The following is a 21442-nucleotide window of genomic DNA, read 5'->3' as shown; positions in this document are numbered from 1 at the left end:
GGTGGACGGGCGGCGACGGGCGGCGACGGGCGGCGACGGGCGGCAACGGGCGGCGACGGGCGGCGACGGGCGGCGACGGGCGGCGACGGGCGGCGACGGGAGCACAGAAGTGATGGGAGTGGTTCTGATTGGATATCTTTCAGTCAGGGAGCGTCAGCAGCAGCTCGTCCATCATGGCCGTCAACGTCCTCGGTGTGGTGGTGATGGTGGTTTTCTACCTGCTGGTCCTCGGGACCGGCGTCTGGGCCTCCTTCAAGTCCAGACGGGCGCAGAAGAAGAGTGCGGCCACTGGGATGGAGATGGCCCTGCTGGGGAACCGAGGCATCGGCCGGCTGGTGGGGATCTTCACCATGACAGGTGCTTCTACTCACTCCTTTCTCATCGACTTCCTCTTCTGGAGTTTTGTTTTAGTCTTTGATGCGTTTTGTTTGTGAAGCACGCGGCTCTTGGAACGTGTCGGGTAGAATTAGCAGTCAACATCAAGCATGTTTCCAGAAGAGGAGAGAATACTTGCATGATGTCAGTATCGGTACAGATCCCACTGAGAAAAGTAGGGAAGGACCGATACCGATACCAGCACGGGTATCGGGTCTGACCCCGCACGCAACGCATAGCCTTCACATATCGCTTCCGTCTTGAGTTTGAATTATAGTTTATGGTATTTAGTATGTACTTGCATATTGTACTTGGTATCAGCAAGTCGCTAACGGTTGGTACTCCTACTCGTCCTTTCAAAAAATGGTATCGGTGCATCCACAGAGAAGGGAGTTGAATTTTGAATTAGAATTTTATTTTGGCAGTCTTCAGAAAAACCACAACAGAACAGACAACAGTCACTTATCAAAGTGTGTCGGCATCACAAAATACTAAACTCTGTACAATGTCACACACACACACAACTTTTGAAAGTACTATTATTAGTTTTAGAATACATATTCAATATATACTGTACACAAGTTTTATATATACAGCTTATACATGCACGTCAAATATATATACACATATACATATATATGAACGTACATAATATTAATTATTTTGAAGAAGAACATTTACAAATGATAATACTGATAATATACTATTTAAACTTCATCAATTACACAAGTTTAGGGTTACACTCCACAACCTGTAATTATTTAAAAAGTACTTTGTACCCACTGTCCACCAAATGTACTTCATCTGGGGCCATTAAAGACCTTTATATTTTCAGACTGAATGGATCAAAAGTTCTAAATGTGGTTTTACTAATATATTGTTGGTTTAGAAAGTTGGCTGGGTGCCCAGTGTGTTCCAGCTGGTAAGTTTACGTCGAGTTAAATCTCAACATGATGCCTCTTTCCTGAAATCCTTTCTTCAGTTCTTCTTTTCTCTGTTTGCTGAAGCTGGGTGAGCTTCGTACTGAGTGCCTCACTCCCCCCTCTGCTGCAGCGACGTGGGTCGGGGGGAACTTCATCGTCGGCCTCACGGAGATGATGTACACGCCGTCTCTGGGACTGACGTGGACGCTGACTGTGCTGGCGGCTTACAGCACATCTCTCCTGTTGGGTAGGCAGTCAGAGGTTTGTCCTCACACCGTGGAGCACTTCTCGGTGTGTCTCCCTGTTTTCACGTTGCTCTTTTACCTCAGCCTGGTCGTCCTTGTCTCCACTTTCCTCCAGCTGGTTTGGTGTTCGCCAAACCGCTGAGAGAGCGGCGGTACGTCACCATCATGGACCCTTTCTTCATCAAGTACGGGAAAGTTCTCACAGCCGCACTGAGCCTGGTTTTAGTTTTCCTGGACTTGGCCTGGATCACGATGACCCTCATCGAACTCGGTACAGTTTGTATGTTATCAACACATATTGTGGTGAACGTCTGATCAATATCGGCAATGTAGAAATGACAGCCTTGTGGGCCCACTGTGCTAGAAGTACTGGATTACTGAGGCCCTGTTCACACATCAAAGCTTCTTTTCTTTATTACACACACACACACACACACACACACACACACACACACACACACACACACACACACACACACACACACACACACACACACACACACACACACACACACACACACACACACACACACACAGCAGAGAACAATGAGCTCTAAACATTAACAGGAGGACACGGACATTCTAGTGGACAGACCACCAAGTTGGATTGTTATTATGGTGACTGTCAAAAAAAAAGTACCAAATTGGATTGTCATTATGTTGACTGTCAAAATAAAAGTACCACGTTGAATTGTTATTACAGTGACTGTCAAAAAAAAAGTACCAAATTGGATTGTCATTATGTTGACTGTCAAAATAAAAGTACCAAGTTGGATTGTTATTATGGTGACTGTCAAAAAAAAAGTACCATGTTGAATTGTCATTATGTTGACTGTCAAAATAAAAGTACCATGTTGAATTGTCATTACGGTGACTGTCAAAATAAAACTACCAAGTTGAATTGTTATTACAGTGACTGTCAAAATAAAAGTATCAAATTGGATTGTCATTATGTTGACTGTCAAAATAAAAGTACCACGTTGAATTGTTATTACAGTGACTGTCAAAATAAAAGTACCATGTTGAATTGTCATTACGGTGACTGTCAAAATAAAACTACCAAGTTGAATTGTCATTACAGTGACTGTCAAAATAAAACAGGAGAATATAAACTGGGAGTCACGACACCACAGAGGAAACCTTGTTCTGATTGGCTCGACTGAGCATGTGCAGAAAAACCTTTGCTTATATGCAGTCGCAGCGTTTCTGCCGTGTACTCGGGACGGAGCTCGGGTGTTTTTTTCTCCAAAAAGTTCCCCCCCTGGAGCCGTTCTAAAAAGTAGCATTTTCAGTGCCTGTGACCACCGCTGCCGTGTACACACCCCAAACCCTGGAGAAGTCGAGTGTTTTGGCTTGTGGACGGGCCTGAAGCACGTCGTTATACACAGAGTGTGTCTCCCGAGTTCTGACAAGAGATTCTACTTTGACTTGGACAAATATTGATTGTGAGGCTGAAGTGGCTTTGAGCTGTGAGATTTGTGGCTTCACTTCCTGAAGCAGCAGTTGGACTCAGCTGGAGGTGTTGGATTGTTTATACGCCAGGAGATTGAGCTGAGCTGGAAAGTCTTTCAATGAATCCCTGGTTCTGCTTCAGGTATCTCCTCAACAGCTGCGAACAAATAATTACTTTTCTCCTCGAGCAGCGGCGGCTGGTGGCAAAGTTCTCAGGTGGGACTTTTCATTCTTCGTCTGTTAAAGTCAATTTCAACTCATTTTAAATACAGTGCCTTTATGAAGCACAGTACAACAATATTGCCAGTGCTGAAAATGATAGTACTTTTAAACTGCGAGTGAATACAGAGCACTTATTGAGATGACTCTTATAAACATACTTTAAAACAAACACAAGCAGAAGCTTAATTAGTCTCTTTTAGAAAGTTTAGTGAAATCAAAGCAACCTCAGGTCGATTCTCTCCAACACGTCAACCATCTTTCAAAGCATTTCAGGATCGTACCTCAAAAAGACGATGTGCTTTTTGAGGCTCTTAGATTTTCAGTCAATAATAAAGTGTCGATCATTCATTGGCGAAACCACGACTAAGCCCCGCCTCCTCGGGGCAGTTTTCACGAGAGAAATCAAGAAATCCTCTCTCCTATTGAAGATTATCAAAATGAAGTGAATACAGTTCAGGGCCTGTAGTTTGTTGGCGTAAACATATTTTGACATTATTACAGTTTGTTAAAAAATGTTCTTCTCTGGGTCTGAGGGGGCGTGGCTCATTCTATTATAAAGAGTTTTCGCATGATGCTCAAAATTCCGATCTTTTTAAGTCGTACACAAATGCATCACGTAGAGCACAGCACCATGGACAGCGATGTCCCTCTCTCTCATGTGGTCACGGAGGGACGATAACGGAGGGACGATAACGGAGGGACGATAATGGGGGAACGATAACGGAGGGACGATAACGGAGGGACGATAACAGAGGGACGATAACGGAGGGATGATAACGGAGGGATGATAACGGGGGAACGATAACGGAGGGACGATAACAGAGGGACGATAACGGAGGGACGATAACGGAGGGACGATAACGGAGGGACGATAACAGAGGGATGATAATGGAGGGACGATAACGGAGGGACGATAACGGAGGGACGATAACGGAGGGACGATAACAGAGGGATGATAATGGAGGGACGATAACAGAGGGACGATAACGTAGGGACGATAACGGAGGGACGATAACGGAGGGACGATAACGGAGGGACGATAACAGAGGGACGATAACAGAGGGACGATAACGGGGGAACGATAACGGAGGGACGATAACGGAGGGATGATAACGGAGGGACGATAACGGAGGGATGATAACGGAGGGATGATAACGGAGGGACGATAATGGGGGAACGATAACGGAGAGATGATAACGGAGGGACGATAATGGGGGAACGATAACGGAGGGACGATAACGGAGGGACGATAACAGAGGGACGATAACGGAGGGATGATAACGGAGGGATGATAACGGGGGAACGATAACGGAGGGACGATAACAGAGGGACGATAACGGAGGGACGATAACGGAGGGACGATAACGGAGGGACGATAACAGAGGGATGATAATGGAGGGACGATAACGGAGGGACGATAACGGAGGGACGATAACAGAGGGATGATAATGGAGGGACAATAACAGAGGGACGATAACGTAGGGACGATAACGGAGGGACGATAACGGAGGGACGATAACAGAGGGACGATAACAGAGGGACGATAACGGGGGAACGATAACGGAGGGACGATAACGGAGGGATGATAACGGAGGGATGATAACGGAGGGATGATAACGGAGGGATGATAACGGAGGGACGATAACGGAGGGACGATAACGGAGGGATGATAACGGAGGGATGATAACGGAGGGATGATAACGGAGGGACGATAACGGAGGGACGATAATGGTGGATCAATAACGGAGGGACGATAACAGAGGGATGATAAAGGAGGGATGATAAAGGAGGGATGATAAATCAACACAAATACAGAACTATTAGCTTTAACTACGCTAAACATGGAAATAAAGTCCCAGGAACTAACATCCATAATCCTCTGTGCCGTCCCCCTCCAACTGCATTAACACACTCCACAGCGTTAACACACTCCACAATGTTAACACACTCCACAGCATTAATACACTCCACAGCGTTAACACACTCCACAGCGTTAACACACTCCACAATGTTAACACACTCCACAGCATTAACACACTCCACAGCATTAACACACTCCACAGTGTTAACACACTCCACAGCATTAACACACTCCACAGCATTAATACACTCCACAGCGTTAACACACTCCACAGCGTTAACACACTCCACAATGTTAACACACTCCACAGTGTTAACACACTCCACAGCATTAATACACTCCACAGCGTTAACACACTCCACAGCGTTAACACACTCCACAATGTTAACACACTCCACAGCATTAACACACTCCACAGCATTAATACACTCCACAGCGTTAACACACTCCACAGCGTTAACACACTCCACAGCATTAACACACTCCACAGCATTAACACACTCCACAGTGTTAACACACTCCACAGCATTAACACACTCCACAATGTAGACACACTCCACAGCATTAACACACTCCACAGCGTTAACACACTCCACAGCATTAACACACTCCACAGCATTAACACACTCCACAATGTTAACACACTCCACAGCATTAACACACTCTCACTGGGAGTTCAGTCTCTCATTGGGAGTTCAGTCTCCCACTGGGAGTTCAGTCTCCCACTGGGAGTTCAGTCTCTCACTGGGAGTTCAGTCTCTCATTGGGAGTTCAGTCTCTCACTGGGAGTTCAGTCTCTCACTGGGAGTTCAGTCTCTCATTGGGAGTTCAGTCTCTCACTGGGAGTTCAGTCTCTCACTGGGAGTTCAGTCTCTCATTGGGAGTTCAGTCTCTCACTGGGAGTTCAGTCTCTCACTGGGAGTTCAGTCTCTCATTGGGAGTTCAGCCTCTCACTGGGAGTTCAGTCTCCCACTGGGAGTTCAGTCTCTCACTGGGAGTTCAGTCTCTCATTGGGAGTTCAGTCTCCCACTGGGAGTTCAGTCTCTCATTGGGAGTTCAGCCTCTTACTGGGAGTTCAGTCTCTCACTGGGAGTTCAGTCTCTCATTGGGAGTTCAGTCTCCCACTGGGAGTTCAGTCTCTCATTGGGAGTTCAGCCTCCCACTGGGAGTTCAGTCTCTCACTGGGAGTTCAGTCTCCCACTGGGAGTTCAGTCTCTCATTGGGAGTTCAGCCTCCCACTGGGAGTTCAGTCTCTCACTGGGAGTTCAGTCTCCCACTGGGAGTTCAGTCTCTCATTGGGAGTTCAGCCTCCCACTGGGAGTTCAGTCTCTCATTGGGAGTTCAGCCTCCCACTGGGAGTTCAGTCTCTCACTGGGAGTTCAGTCTCCCACTGGGAGTTCAGTCTCCCACTGGGAGTTCAGTCTCTCACTGGGAGTTCAGTCTCTCACTGGGAGTTCAGTCTCCCACTGTGCTGTAATGGGGGAGAATATTGTTCTTCAATCACTTTAAAATATCAGAACGAAAGCAGATTTCGACAAACTGCTGAGGCCCAGAGCTTTAACAAGGACCTGCTTCACGGACGGAGGGACGGACGGATGGACGGATGGATGGATGGATGGATGGATGGATGGATGGATGGATGGATGGATGGATGGATGGATGGATGGATGGATAGATGGATGGATGGATGGATGGATGCTTGCTCTCTGTAAGTCAGTGTTCCTCTTAATGTTTTTGTTTTGCCGGCAGGAGGAACCATGAGTGTGGTCCTGGATCTGTCCTTCTCCGTGTGCATCTGGATCTCTGCTGCGGTGGCGGTGGTCTACACCCTGCTGGGAGGCCTCTACTCGGTGGCCTACACCGACATCATCCAGCTGGTCCTCATAGCCGTCGGCTTGGTTGGTGTGTTAGATTGCAGGACGCAGTTATATGTAGGTTCAGCTGACAGTTGATTCGAATGTTCATTTCCCTGCAGGTCATCTGCATCCCCTTCGTTCTGATGAACCCTCATTGTTCCAACATCAGTCAGACGCTCATGAATAACACTCTCCACACTCCCTGGATCGGTGCACCGGACGTGACAAGAACCTGGATTATGATCGACGACTTCTTATATGTGGTATGGTGACGCAAATAAATACAAAACAACAAGGAAAACATTCTAAACACTTGTTTACATTATGTTCTCACCTAAAATACCAAGACAGAGGACCCAGCTCATTGTTTGATTCACAACATCCCCGCAGTAAGCGGGGGAGGGGGAAACCGAATGAGGACTACTGGAAGTACCAAGCTGGTGCTGAAGGGGGCGCCACCAACACACACACTCTCAGAGTAACTCCACCCCCAGGGCGCCACCACCTCACCAGCAACTAAAGAAAGGAAATAAATCAACTCGGTGGTGCAACAAATCAAGTGTCAAGCTCAATCTTAAACTATCGTAACCTGTAACTGCCCGATTAGAGCAACTTAAGGGAAATTAAAAAATAAAAGAAGGGCTACATAAACAAACCCAACCCAAAGAACTACTTATTTGGAAATAGTAAATCTCTCAAATTATTAAATAAATGTAATTAACCTATAAAACAACCCCAAAATAATAGGATGTAATCCACACTTTAACACACGCATTCTATCAAAATAAAAGAGGACCAAACCCCAGTTAGAGATGATAACCACCGCCCTCGTACACCGCACATTAAAATGGAGCAATAAAAGCAGTAAAAGTTTCTACGTCATGCCGTGAAGACAAAGCAGCAGCTGGTTACAGTAGCAGCTAACCAGGAAAAATACTATCAGTATTTCTAAATACACTGACAACAGGTGAAGCAACACATACACACACACACACACACACACACACACACACACACACACACACACACACACACACACACACATACCAGTCGGCCAAGCGCCTCAGACCCGGAGTGATGAGGGAGGCACAAAGGAAGACCTGCTGGGGCGACGGCCCACCTCATTACAGGCAGTGACAAAAACAAACACAGGATAATAATACTACTACATAGACAGTAAGCTCCTCTGTACTGCTACATTCTCGTAGAAATACAACCCTAATACTCATAACATTGGTACACAGTCTTATTGGGCGACTTCAACTCTCACATTGGCAATGATGGTGTTTTATAGAAGAGAGAGATGGGAGGGGCTGGATGGAGGGAGGGAGGGAGGGAGGGAGGGAGGGAGGGAGGGAGGGACGGAGGGAGGGAGGGAGGGAGGGAGGGAGGGAGGGAGGGAGGGAGGGAGAGAGGGAGGGAGGGAGGGAGGGACGGAGGGAGAGAGGGAGGGATTCGAGTGATGATGGATGGATGGATGGATGGATGGATGGATGGACGGACGGACGGACGGACGGACGGACGGACGGACGGACGGACGGATGGATGGATGGACGGACAGACGGATGGATGGATGGATGGACGGACGGATGGATGGACAATATATTAAACAACTTATTAACATGACAGAGCATTTTATTGCTATTTTGGAATTAAGCCCACCTCTACCATTAACCTGATACCTACTTCTTTTATTTTGAAGTCCCTGGGCAGTCTGGGATACCAGAGCTCCCACCAGAGAACCTTATCTGCGTCTTCATCCAGTGCTGCCAGGACGATGTGCGTCTTCGCCGCTTTTCTCTTACTTATATTTGGGATCTATCCGATTCTATTCGGAGCTGCTGTGTCATCAACAGGTAAACAATGAAAACGAATGACTCCAACAACATCGTGATGGACAGACTGGAGGATCAGAGAGGTGTGGACATCTGTGTTATCTATCTCCTCCCGTGTCCGTCCTTCAGACTGGAACATGACGTCCTATGGTTCTCCGTCTCCATACGAACGTGGGGAAGCAGCTCTGGTCCTGCCCCTCGCCCTGCAGCACCTCACCCCGACCGTCGTCTCCATCATCGGTATCGGATGTGTGGCTGCAGCCGCCATGTCGTCAGCTGACTCCGCTTTGCTTTCTGCTGCTTCAGTTTTCACCACCAACATCTACAATAGTGTTCTGAGAACGCAGGTGAGAACATGGACTGACTCTTTTCTACTTTCTGGTCGTCAAAACTGGACAAATCTCCCAACACCTTCCTGACTTGAGCTTAGACAGAAACTCTGATTTTCATTTGTGTGTTTCTCTTCAGGCATCAGACCAGGAGACGCTGTGGGCGATTCGAGCTGCTGTGGTGGCGGTGGGACTGCTTGGTTCGGCTCTCGCCATCGTGGCAAACAATGTATTAGTTTTCTGGTTCCTTGGATTTGAAGTGGCCTACAGTGTGATGTTCCCTCAACTCGTCTGCGTCCTCTTCTTCAAAGTCTCCAACGGTTACGGGGCTGTTATAGGATTTCTGGTTGGATCAGTGTTGAGATTACTCAGTGGAGATCCTGCACTGGGACTGCCCGTCGTCCTCCATTTCCCAGGATGCACTCTGGAGGACGGCGTCTACGTCCAGTACGCTCCTGTGAAGACCATCGCCATGTTGTCCACCATGGTCTCCATCCTGGTCTTCTCCTACCTGACGTCTGTGCTCTTCAACAAGAACCTGCTTCCTGAGAGGTGGGACGTGTTCAAAGTGAAAGTCCAGCAGTCGCCACGGCCGCCGACACCAGCAGGTGGCGCCGCAGAACCAAAAGACAATCAGAAAGGGAAGAGAGATTCTGTTCAATCAGTTGCAACAGAGCCAATGCTGAATACAAGCTATTAGCATTCCTGTGTGGGGATTGTGGTATCGAGGGATGGGGGAGGGGGGCATGGGGTGGGGGGGGGGGGGGGGGGGGATATCGGGGGGGGGGGGGGGGGGGGTCTTGATGCTCAGTTCCAAGTCTTTGCTGGGACCTGATTTTTTGTAACGTGATCAATCACATTACATTTCAATCTTGACCTCTATCAGACTGCCGTGTGAACGTGATCGGACACGTGCAGAAGACGCTGTTTAGAGAAGTAAATCTGGACGCCACTCCAGTCAGTACCCGGGTTGCCAGATGTGACTCACTGTTTCCAGCACAAACAACATTAAACCCCCACATTTCAATAAAAAACAGCCCAAATTTCAGTCTGTGTAGGAATACTTTTAAAACCCTAAAACTATTATATGTGTGATAAAAAACATGCAAGAAACACACAAATGCACAAAACAAACTAAGTTCATAGGAAAGAGAATTTGACTCCCCAATTGGGGGATACTCGCCATATCTGGCAGCACAGGTCAGCGTGTAGATTCACTTTCAAGTGCTTGTTAAATACAAGCTGCCAAAATCTAGACAACATGAGGAGGAACGAAGGATAATGAGGAAAAAAGAGAGCACAGCTTTTATTCTGAAGGAGCCACATCCTCCAGAGGAAGCAGTCGCATGTAGAAAAATATTAGAATTGGTACCACATACGATGGAGGCCTCGTTCTGGTGTGAAGAAATCGGAATTGCAGTTTTCACACGGCCACAAAACAGGTTGTATATGAGTCACTGTGAGCAGGAAATCTGAATTGGGTCGCATTTCCCTGCAGTGTGACCGAGGCCATGAAGAGGACACCTCAGGAGGAGGAGGTCTGAAAACGGCAGACTGCACCGGTGCCATTTATGAAACACAAAACTGACTCCGCCTCCGTGTCGAAGAACCGACTGGATAACTGAAAGACAGGATGTCACAGCAGAAACCTAGACCGGCTGGGTCTTGGCGACATTGATAAGGGACATGGCAGGAGCATCGGGTATCAGGTCCCATACTGCACTAGTACTCGTCCACGTAGTCATGAAAGCTCCCTGATATAACCTGGCGAGTACTACGTCACCTGTAGGTACACAAGAGAGGATGAACAATGTCCGTACCGGGTTGTATTGGGGGAGCTTTTTCTGAGTACAAGTACTCCGGGCAGTGTCGTACTCAATATCCGACACTGGTATCTCTGCATCCCTAGTTTTATTGCATGAATTCTTTGTAAAATGTCTTGAAGTTGAAATAAAAGTGGATTCCGGCCACACCCAGTGGACAAACCACAGCCAGTGGACAAGTGGACCCAGGACACCCTCCTCCAGAGGGCGCCGCTTAAATTAAAATACTGTCCAAATAAGATTTTTTATTTTTTTTTAATTGAGTACTTACTCAGAAGTGAGATGAAGGAATAACTACAGTGGCGGTAATTAGCACTCATGTTGATATTGAAAAGGAGGGAGTGTTGCACGCCCCCGCGTGGCTACCTGGGGTACTGCAGGGTTTAGTTTGTATTCAGAAGCAGTCAAGAGACGGACAGAAGTACAGGCAAAGGGTCAACAAGAGGTGTGGGGACGTTCCATTCACACTTTCAGTCTTTTCTGGAGTTCTTTCAGATACGTCATAGCCATGGAATTCAAAACGTCGCTCTTTGTTCTTAAATGTTCTGCCGGTAATACTGCCTGAAGCCACTGCTGAGTGGGTTGATTCCAGCGCGACCATGAGGTGGATAGAAGATCTCCAGGACAGGCAAATATTTGGCCTGCAGATGAAATTTGCCCTCTAGAAGCTTCATTTCAACATTGTACCTAATGTTTTAAGACTATATAATATATAAACAATCCATCCATCCAATATGAAACATGAGAAAGAAAACATCTGTAGTTCCCTAAATGCAACACTGAGACTTGTGCTGATGTCCACAGCAGCAAAATCTAGATATGTCTTCATAGGAGAAGCAGCATGAGCATTGCATTCGCACCATGAGCGTCAATATGAGGTAACATACTTGAGAGACTAATGCCAACATGAGCCTGAAGAGAAAAACTGTCGAGCTGCAGGAAATGAGAAGATCCGTCACTTTAATCATGTTTAGCATGTAGCATCACTGCTGTGTCAGCCTGAAACTACTTAGCATGTAGCATGTAGCATGTAGCATGTAGCACGGCTCATACTCGAACTCTGCTGGTGATTAAGTTGCTGGTGATGTACAGTATCTAGATATTTTAGCAAAACATACAGTAGTTTACAGTAATGGTGAATGGTTTACACGTTTAGCACTTTTCTGCAGCTTGAGCATCCCCAAAGACCTTTACATGATGAATCACACTCACACTGGACATTCACACTGGAATGGAGGCGGCTGCCGTGCAAGGCGCTCAGTCCATCCATTAGGAGCCATCTGGGGTTCGGCTCAGAGCCACACTCTCATTAACATGAAGGCATCGCCAAGAGAAATATCATATAGAGACAGACCATAAATACTTCATTCTAATGCATTCAGGACTAAATACTACATTGTGACGTGTAGATTTTGCTTCTTAACAGTAAAATATTTCCTTTTCTCCTGGACAGTTTTGCTGATGCTTCCAGTATACTCTCTCTCTTTGTTAAACAGTTGTATTTTTTCTTTTAAGGTAATATCTTCTTTTTATTGGTGATGGTTTTCACCTGCACCTGTTCCTGTCCCTGTCTCTGCACCTGTCCCTGTCTCTGTCCTTGCACCTGTCCCTGCGCCTGTCCCTGTCTCTGTCCCCGCCCCTGTCCCTATCCCTGTCTCTGCACCTGCCCCTGTCCCTGTCCCTACACCTGTCCCTGTCCCTGTCCCTATCCCTGTCCCTATCCCTGTCTCTGCACCTGCCCCTGTCCCTGCACCTGTCCCTATCCCTGCGCCTGTCCCTGTCCCCGCCCCTGTCCCTGCACCTGCACGTGTCCCTGTCCCTGCACCTGTCCCTGCACCTGCGCCTGTCCCTGCACTTGTCCCTGTCCCTGCCCCTGTCCCTGTCCCTGACTCCCCTCACTCCAAACGTCTCTACATGTCCTTGTTTCTTCCCCCTGTAGCTCCACGTTGCTTCTCTCTGCAGCCTAACCTGAGCAGCTGGAGACTCTGAACAGTGAAATAGTTTCTCTTCTCCTCTCATTAGTATTTAATAGAACATTAGATCTTATTGGTTCTCTGCAGGCCTCCTATAGCTCCGTCCAACACTTTAGAACGTCACAGTCACACTGAATTAAACTGCTGAGGGAACCAGCATGATCGTCAAGACTTTTATCAAAATCAACATTTTCACAGCAAAGAATCTTTGATTCTTCAATGAAAACATGAATGAGGTGTAGTTATCCTAACATGTCAACATTTTGGAAATGAAAAGTTAGATTGATCACAGATCTATAGAATTAGTCCGCCTGTGTGGATTCTGAAGATAGAATTCATCAACATCTTTGAAAGGAAATTCCTCTAAATTCCTCCTCTCTGCTTCAGGAGGAGTCAGAGAATTAGGAACCAATCAGAGGCCGCCTTTCAAAACGTATAGACCACATGGTATGAATTGACCAATCACGTTGCTCCTTACTGAAACGGAAGTCTGTTGGGAGTTGTGTACTCGAGCCGATAATTCAGTGTTTTTTGGCGGAAAATTGTGAATTTAGGCAAAATTAGAAGGTGACAAGTAATGATGGAGCCCCGGGCCAGTTCAGTAGGTAGAGCATGAGACTCCCAGTCTCAAGGTAGAGGGTTCATGTCCCACGCAGGGCGCCACCTTCCTGTGGGCTCTCCACCTTCCTGTGGGCTCTCCACCTTCCTGTGGGCTCTCCACCTGCAGGAAGGTTCTTAATGGTGCTATGTGATCTGGGTGACGGTGCTCAGACTGACACCCCCACCACCCAGAAACGGATAAGAGGGAGGAGATGGATGGAGGGATGGAGGGATGGAGGGATGGAGGGATGGAGGGATGGAGAGATGGACATTATAAACATACTTAAGAGGCTTTCAGCAACACGTCCGATATTTTATCAGTCGTCTTTTCCTAAAATTGACCGTCCAAATGACGGCTGGACGGCTGGCTGCATAAAACTATGCTGGCATGTTCATTCTTCATTCCTTCATCATTGGTTCTGTTACATATAAATGACAGGAGTTACTGTTTGCTTCCTCATCGTCCTTGTTGTCTGCGGCGCCACCTGCTGGTGTCGGCGGCCGTGGCGACTGCTGGACTTTCACTTTGAACACGTCCCACCTCTCAGGAAGCAGGTTCTTGTTGAAGAGCACAGACGTCAGGTAGGAGAAGACCAGGATGGAGACCATGGTGGACAACATGGCGATGGTCTTCACAGGAGCGTACTGGACGTAGCCGCCGTCCTCCAGAGTGCATCCTGGGAAATGGAGGACGACGGGCAGTCCCAGTGACTGGTCTCCACTCAGAAGTATTACCACCAATCCCACTAAAAAGCCAATAACGGCTCCATAAATGTTAGATACTTGGAAAAATACAGCGCAGACAAGTTGAGGGAAGATGATTATGTAAGTCAATCCAGACCCAAAGAACAAGAAAATCATGATGCTGCTCTGTAGGATGGAGAGTACTGAACCAGAGATGCCGACCACAACCACCACAACTCGGATCACCCACAGAGTCTCTCTGTCTGACGCCTGAGGGAGAAGGTGGAGAGGAAGGAGAAACAGAGAACAATGAGCTCTAAACATGAACACTGGGAGAACATTCTTGTGGACAGACCACCAGGTTGGATTGTTATTACGGTGACTGTCAAAATAAAACCACCAGATTGGATTGTTATTACGCTGACTGTCAAAATAAAATCACCAGGTTGGATTGTTATTACGGTGACTGTCAAAATAAAACTACCAAGTTGGATTGTTTTTACGGTGACTGTCAAAATAAAAGTACCAAGTCCAGGAGAAAATGGACTGGGAGTCATGACACCATGGAGGAATCTTTGTTCTGATTGGCTCTACTGAGCATGTGCAGAACTACTAGTTACTACCAACCTGGTGAGCAGGACCAGGAGCAGTGCTTCCACCACCAACTCGATCTGAACCCGAATGCTTCCAGAAAGGGTCATTTTTGCTTGTTTAAACAACACAGCGTTTTCAAAATGTTCCACCTTGAAAACGGTTTTCAGAAAGTTGCATTTTTTTAGTTGTTCCAAGCAACGTTATCATCTAAGCGGACTTTCAAAACGCTGTGGATCATTGCTGTGGAAACGGGCCCTGAATCCCTCGTTCATCCAGCCCACATTGTTCAAACTCCATCGTCATTCTCTCTGAACTCCTCCAGCAACAAGGTGAAAGGGAATGCATTGCTCACCTCTGGTCTCAGGAGGTTCTTGTAGATGTTGGTGGTGAAAACTGAAGCAGCAGAAAGCAAAGCAGAGTCAGCTGACGACATGGCGGCTGCAGCCACACATCCGATACCGATGATGGAGACGAAGGTCGGGGTGAGGTGCAGCAGGGAGATGGGCAGGACCAGAGCTGCTTCCCCACGTTCGTATGGAGACGGAGAACCATAGGACGTCATGTTCCAGTCTGAAGGACGGAAACACGGGCGAAGAGGAGAGTTCAATCAGTCTTAGTGATTTTTGTAATTGAACAAATACAGTATATTACGCAGAATTCTATGAATGCCCCTAAATGTCACCATTATGCTGATGACACTATGTTTTATTGGTGATTCAGAATTTGGGGGATAAGGTTCACGTGGAAACTGAACCATACAGTAGGCTAACTAATAAGTACATGTTGGCATAAGTATTAGACTGAGCACACAGATGAACTTTCAGCCAGTTTGTCAGAGGCGAGGATCACCTGTGGATGATATGGCGGCTCCGAGGAGAATCAGAGGGATTCCAAATAAAAGAAATAAAACAGCGGCAGCGAAGCACGTGAGCTTGGCTGTGGCTGAAGAAGTAGCCGACAAGATTCTCTGGTGGAAGGCCTGATATCCCAGACTGCCCAGCATCTGCAGAGCAAAAGACAAACACTGTCAAGTCGAGGGCCTTTACGAAAAGTGGAGATGCACAACATCTAATATGTGCCAATACACCGATATTTTTGAAACAAAATGCCGATACCAATATAATCCTCGCACAGCGAGGTGTAGGTAGACACTACACACTGACCTGTCCAACACCAAAGTGTTGTGTCATCACAACATCATGCAATGACATCTGTCTTTTTCTTTTACCACTAATGGCCGGGCGTGCTCAACGGCGTGCTAACAACGTGCTCACGGCGTGAACACGCCGTGCAAAATAAGAAAGACATCAGCATACGACCTTCAGAGTTTGATGCTGATGCAAACGACTAATTTCTTTGTGTTTATTGGCAGATACCGATGCTTTGCCGACATCGTGCTGCATCACTAGTCAAAAGGCGATGCAGAGATTCATTTCTTAGTTTCAGAAATCTCCTCTTGCTGCGTGAGACAGTGACACTTTGAGATCTGAGCTTCATCCTACCCACAATAAGAAGTCATCGAGCATCAACCAGACTCTTTTCCACTCCAGTGCACCGATCCACGGAGCATGTAACGTGTTGTTGGTCAGAGTGTCGGCGATGTTCAGGCAGTGAGGGTTCATCATGACGAACGGAACACAGATGACCTGCAGAGAAGAAAGTGAATGATGGAGACAACAACCCCCCCCCCCCCACCACCACCACCAATATTAGAATACAGCAGACGCACCATACTGATGAATATGAGGACGAGCTGGATGACATCAGTGTAGGCCACTGAGTAGAGGCCTCCCAGCAGGGTGTAGACCACCGCCACGGCAGCAGAGATCCAGATGCACACGGAGAAGGACAGATCCAGGACCACACTCATGGTTCCTCCTGTCAGGAACAGCCATTTCTTCATATTTATATAAAGCTTGATTTTTTTTTAAAGTCAGCTGAATAGAACAGCTGACAGAGTAAACTAAAGCACAATCGACCAGTGGACATTCCACCTTACCCAAACTGATCAGAGTAGATGCCACCCAGATCACATCCAGGGTGAGTGAAGCCAGGCTCATTCCAGCCGAAGGGAACTTCCCATATTTCCTCTCCAAAGGGTCCAGCATGGTGACGTACTTCTGCTCTCTCATCGGCTTGGCAAACACTAAACCGGCTGTAAATGAAACAGGACAGGGGATCACTTTTTTGTGAGGTCAGATTGTATTTTCTGTGATGAATTCATCGGTTTGGATGAGCGATTTTGTTAAAAAGGGAAAGATGGACAATGATTTGTAGAAGAACTGAAATCCATCCCCTTCAACTGTAATACATTCAGACTATAGTTTGTTGTTAAGCATGCAAGTACACTTTTTATAGTCTTTCAGATGTAATCCAGACTCTTACCAAAAATGAAAGAGCAGCCGTATGCTGCGAGCATGATTAACGTCCAGGTGAGTCCCATTGAAGGCGTGTACATCATCTCAGTGGCGCCAACGATCAGGCCTCCTCCGACCCAGGTCGCTGCAACACCAACGAACAAAAAACAAAAAACTTCAGTGGCACTTTGACGCGAATCGCTGCTGTAGATGTAGATGCTGTAGGTTGCTGTAGATGTGAATGATGATTGAATTCGTTTGTGTCTTGGCGAGGAACGTCAACATGATTCCAAACACAGACCTGTTCTGACACTCAGTCGACCTGTGGGGTCGACCTCGACTGATATGCCAGAGAAAACACCCGGAAAAAATGTTCAGGGTGCCTTAAAATGTCATTCTGGATCAATTAAGTTACTTTTTGTACTTGAATACATTTGCAAACTGTAACCCAGGTTAAAATGTGGAAACATCTCATTTAATAATTCGGATAAATAATTAATGTATTTTTTTTTACAAATTACTTAAGTCCCAACAGTTTTCATTTATTTGTTATTTTACGGTGAGTAACAATACAAAGCATTCATTTAATAATATTATCTTTTGAAGTTTTCGTGCTACTTCCGCTTTAAGAAAAACTGCTTCCGTGCTCACGAGCGCGTGAGCGGAGCAGCAGCGGCAGAGAAAGACAGCGGAAACGGGTGAAAACAGAGAAAAAAGATTTGAAACTCGACTTCCAAGTGGTCGGTCGTGTCTTCACTCTTCTTGAATGAAAGAGTCGAAGCGACGCAGTTTTGGTGAGTCGCATGTGTTTGTTTTTTCATTAATTAGCTCAACGAGTTTGTGTGTGTGTGTGTGTGTGCGCGCGCGCGTGCGCCGAGCGGGAAAGACGCTACGGCGCCATTTTATGTTAGCCTGTCATTAAATTGATGATAGTTCGCTTTTGTGTTGATTCAGTTGAAATATTGTTTAATATATTGTTTAATTGTGCGGCCTGTCTGCAGGCCAGGTTTTTTGACTCACCCGGGAGAACGTCTGGACCTCGGGGAGGCTGCAGACGGCTGCACGTGCTGCAGCACGAGGTGGCAGCGCAGTCAGGTGAGCCTGACCCGAGGATTCCCGTGGACCTGGGGTACGTCTGTCACTAAGTGAAAGTTCTGTCTGACTGCCACACCACCGTGATCACCTTTCCTAACTCCTTTAGGAAGCCTCCTAACTCCTTTCCTTAACTCCTTTAGGAAGCCTCCTAACTCCTTTCCTAACTCCTTTAGGAAGCCTCCTAACTCCTTTCCTTAACTCCTTTAGGAAGCCTCCTAACTCCTTTCCTAACTCCTTTAGGAAGCCTCCTAACTCCTTTAGGAAGCCTCCTAACTCGTTTAGGAAGCCCCCTAACTCCTTTTAAGAAGCCTCCTAACTGCTTTAGGAAGCCTCCTAACACCTTTCACTAACTCCTTTAAGAAGCCTCCTAACTCCTTTCACTAACTCCTTTAGGAAGCCTCCTAACTCCTTTAGGAAGCCTCCTAACTCCTTTAGGAAGTCTCCTAACACCTTTCACTAACTCCTTCAAAAAGCCTCCTAACTCCTTTCACTAACTCCTTTAAGAAGCCTCCTAACTCCTTTAGGAAGCCTCCTAACACCTTTCCTAACTCCTTTAGGAAGCCTCCTAACTCCTTTCCTTAACTCCTTTAGGAAGTCTCCTAACACCTTTCACTAACTCCTTTAAAAAGCCTCCTAACTCCTTTAGGAAGCCTCCTAACTCCTTTCCTAACTCCTTTAGGAAGCCTCCTAACTCCTTTAGGAAGCCTCCTAACACCTTTCACTAACTCCTTTAAGAAGCCTCCTAACTCCTTTAAAAAGCCTCCTAACTCCTTTCCCTAACTCCTTTAAAAAGCCTCCTAACTCCTTTAGGAAGCCTCCTAACACCTTTAGGAAGCCTCCTAACACCTTTCACTAACTCCTTTCGGAAGCCTCCTAACACCTTTCCTTAACCCCGTGATGTCATCCAGGGGTTCAGGTAAAGTCAATAGATAAGGAGGTAGGAGGGACTCTTCAGATGTACCCCTAGATTTTCCACCACCATTGCTGGATCCCTCACTGAGGTTGTTGCTGCATAGAGCTGCCACAAATGATTTTTTCGATGAGTCGACGAATCGGATCAAACATAAACTGAATGTAAAACGTACAGCTTATCACACCGGCATGAAGCTGCTCTTATGGATGCTATTTATAGCAACTTGTTTAACTGTGAAGCATAAAGTGCAAACAGCTGAATAAAATAAGGAAAAGGAGCTTACCTAAACAACACAAAAATAAATACTTCAGGTTTATTCTTTAGTTTTTTTCTTTCCTTAATTTGTCTTTAGCATCAAACGGCAACGATGAGGGAGAAACCTGCAACTCTGGAGTTATTAAAGCTTTGGTCTCACTGACTCAAATAGAACAAAAGTGCATTTTGTGCTCACAACTGTTACCGTTTACAGCTTTATGAGTAAGTGGTAAGAAAGCTCTCTCTTTACGCTAATATTAGCAGCTAACCAGCCAGTTAGCTTAGCGAGACGACGGCTCCTCTTCGTCGTCGTCACGAGCCACAGCGTGCTTCCTGTTCAGGTGCTCGTGCATCGCAGTTGTGCTGCTGTGGAAGGCAAGTTCTGTCTTGCAGATAGTGCATTGCACACTTTTCTCTCGTGTGTTTCTTGTTCCCACACTTTGAGCTCCGTTGGCGCCGGGCAGCCCGTCTGGTAGAAGGTCTGGTGACGTCACGACTGAACCCGATTTACCTCTACTGCTGTCCCATCAAAACAAAGTCGTAATAAGCATTTATTTCCAAATGTAGAAATTAGAATATACATAGATCCACAACTAAACCTAATTTAGAAATTAGAGAAACTTAATTTGTAAATTCTCCTTCAAAATCTTGTAACTAAAGGGGTCATTTCATTGTGATTGATTCCAGTATATTATTGTTCATTTAATAAGTTTACAACTTTGTAGAAATATTAAAATCCTCAGAGCGGTGGAGCCAGACTTGTGCTCGATGTTCATTAAGTAATTTACTTATGTTTTTATTATTTTGCTGATCTAGGAGAGAAACGGTTTCACACAAAGCTAAAAGGACGTTATAAAGATGGTCTTTGAATTTACATATAATCTAATATAGCGTGTGTTGAGTCGACATTAATTCCGTGGTTTTCCCTGAATAAATATCCATTACGAGTTTCAGTCTTAAGTAGAAAAACAATGTGATTAATCGCAATTAATTACAGAAAATTGTGCAATTAATTAGTTTTTCTTTAATTGATTGGCAGCACTAATAAAAATATGAATTCATTTTATGTAAAAAAAAAAAACTTACTCTATTTTAGGTAATTAAGTGTATTTAAATTAATTAGTGACACATTTATAAATTAATGAATGAATTAATGACATTTGCAAAATTATTTAATGGTGCATTTATTCATTTAATTTTGGTACATTCAGTCCTCCATACCACTGTACCTCTACGTGTGTAAAGACAAAACATTTTCATCCTAATCTTAATCCTACAAACCTGCACACGGTCCACAGCTTATCTGCCACGTTTCAGGTGCTTCCCAACGTGAGCATTGAAATAAAAACCATCACAAACGTCAGGTTTAATTTGAAAGAGCGCTCACCTGTCATGGTGAAGATCCCCACCAGCCGGCCGATGCCTCGGTTCCCCAGCAGGGCCATCTCCATCCCAGTGGCCGCACTCTTCTTCTGCACCCGTCTGGACTTGAAGGAGGCCCAGACGCCGGTCCCGAGGACCAGCAGGTAGAAAACCACCATCACCACCACACCGAGGACGTTGACGGCCATGATGGACGAGCTGCTGTCCTCTGCTGCTGACGCTCCCTGATGTGGAACCGACTGACAGATATTCCAAATAACATTCCCTCCTCCTCACTGGCTGTCTGACTGGTTCCACCACTTTTTACATTTTCATTAGATTGACGATGAACATATGATCCCCCTGTTGCTGGCTAAAGACAAAACATTGACATTTCAATTCAATTCAATTTTATTTGTAAAGCGCTAAATCACATCAACAAACATCTCAAAGCGCTCTTACAATGATAGAGTACAACAGGACCCAACTAAACCCTTCCAAAGCAAGCAGGTGTAACAAGCAACAGTGGCCAGGAAAAACTCCCTCGCATGGAGAGAAGTTCAAGAACTCCCTCTTCAGGAAGAAACCGTGGGGCGGACCCTAGACTCTGGAAGGACGGCCATCCGCCTTGACCGGTTGGGGGGAGAAGTACATGGGATAGGACAGGGAGAGAGAGGAAAGAAGAGGG

At 46.2% G+C, this 21442-nt stretch overlaps 2 protein-coding genes across 2 annotated transcripts; one reads left to right on the top strand and one right to left on the bottom strand.

Moving 5' to 3' along the window:
* Window positions 1-173: 173 nt before the first annotated feature.
* LOC308120695 (high-affinity choline transporter 1-like) lies at window positions 174-10642 on the top strand (the record flags this gene model as incomplete). Its single annotated transcript, XM_080481464.1, has 10 exons — window positions 174-357; window positions 1429-1545; window positions 1659-1814; window positions 6828-6976; window positions 7054-7197; window positions 8637-8790; window positions 8899-9116; window positions 9238-9418; window positions 9515-9650; window positions 10597-10642. 10 exons carry the CDS (start codon window positions 174-176, stop codon window positions 10640-10642), a joined length of 1485 nt encoding a protein of 494 aa, XP_080337590.1.
* A 2412-nt stretch (window positions 10643-13054) lies between these two features.
* Window positions 13055-20963, bottom strand: LOC308120694 (high-affinity choline transporter 1-like; the record flags this gene model as incomplete). Its single annotated transcript, XM_080481463.1, has 8 exons — window positions 13055-14448; window positions 15125-15342; window positions 15622-15775; window positions 16275-16418; window positions 16502-16650; window positions 16772-16927; window positions 17158-17274; window positions 20780-20963. 8 exons carry the CDS (start codon window positions 20961-20963, stop codon window positions 13894-13896), a joined length of 1677 nt encoding a protein of 558 aa, XP_080337589.1. The 3' UTR covers window positions 13055-13893.
* Window positions 20964-21442: the final 479 nt, after the last annotated feature.

Source organism: Lipophrys pholis (genome assembly GCF_963383615.2).
Source record: "Lipophrys pholis genome assembly, chromosome: 15".
NCBI classification, from domain to species: Eukaryota; Metazoa; Chordata; class Actinopteri; order Blenniiformes; family Blenniidae; genus Lipophrys; species Lipophrys pholis.
This window is presented reverse-complemented; position numbering and strand designations above follow the sequence as displayed.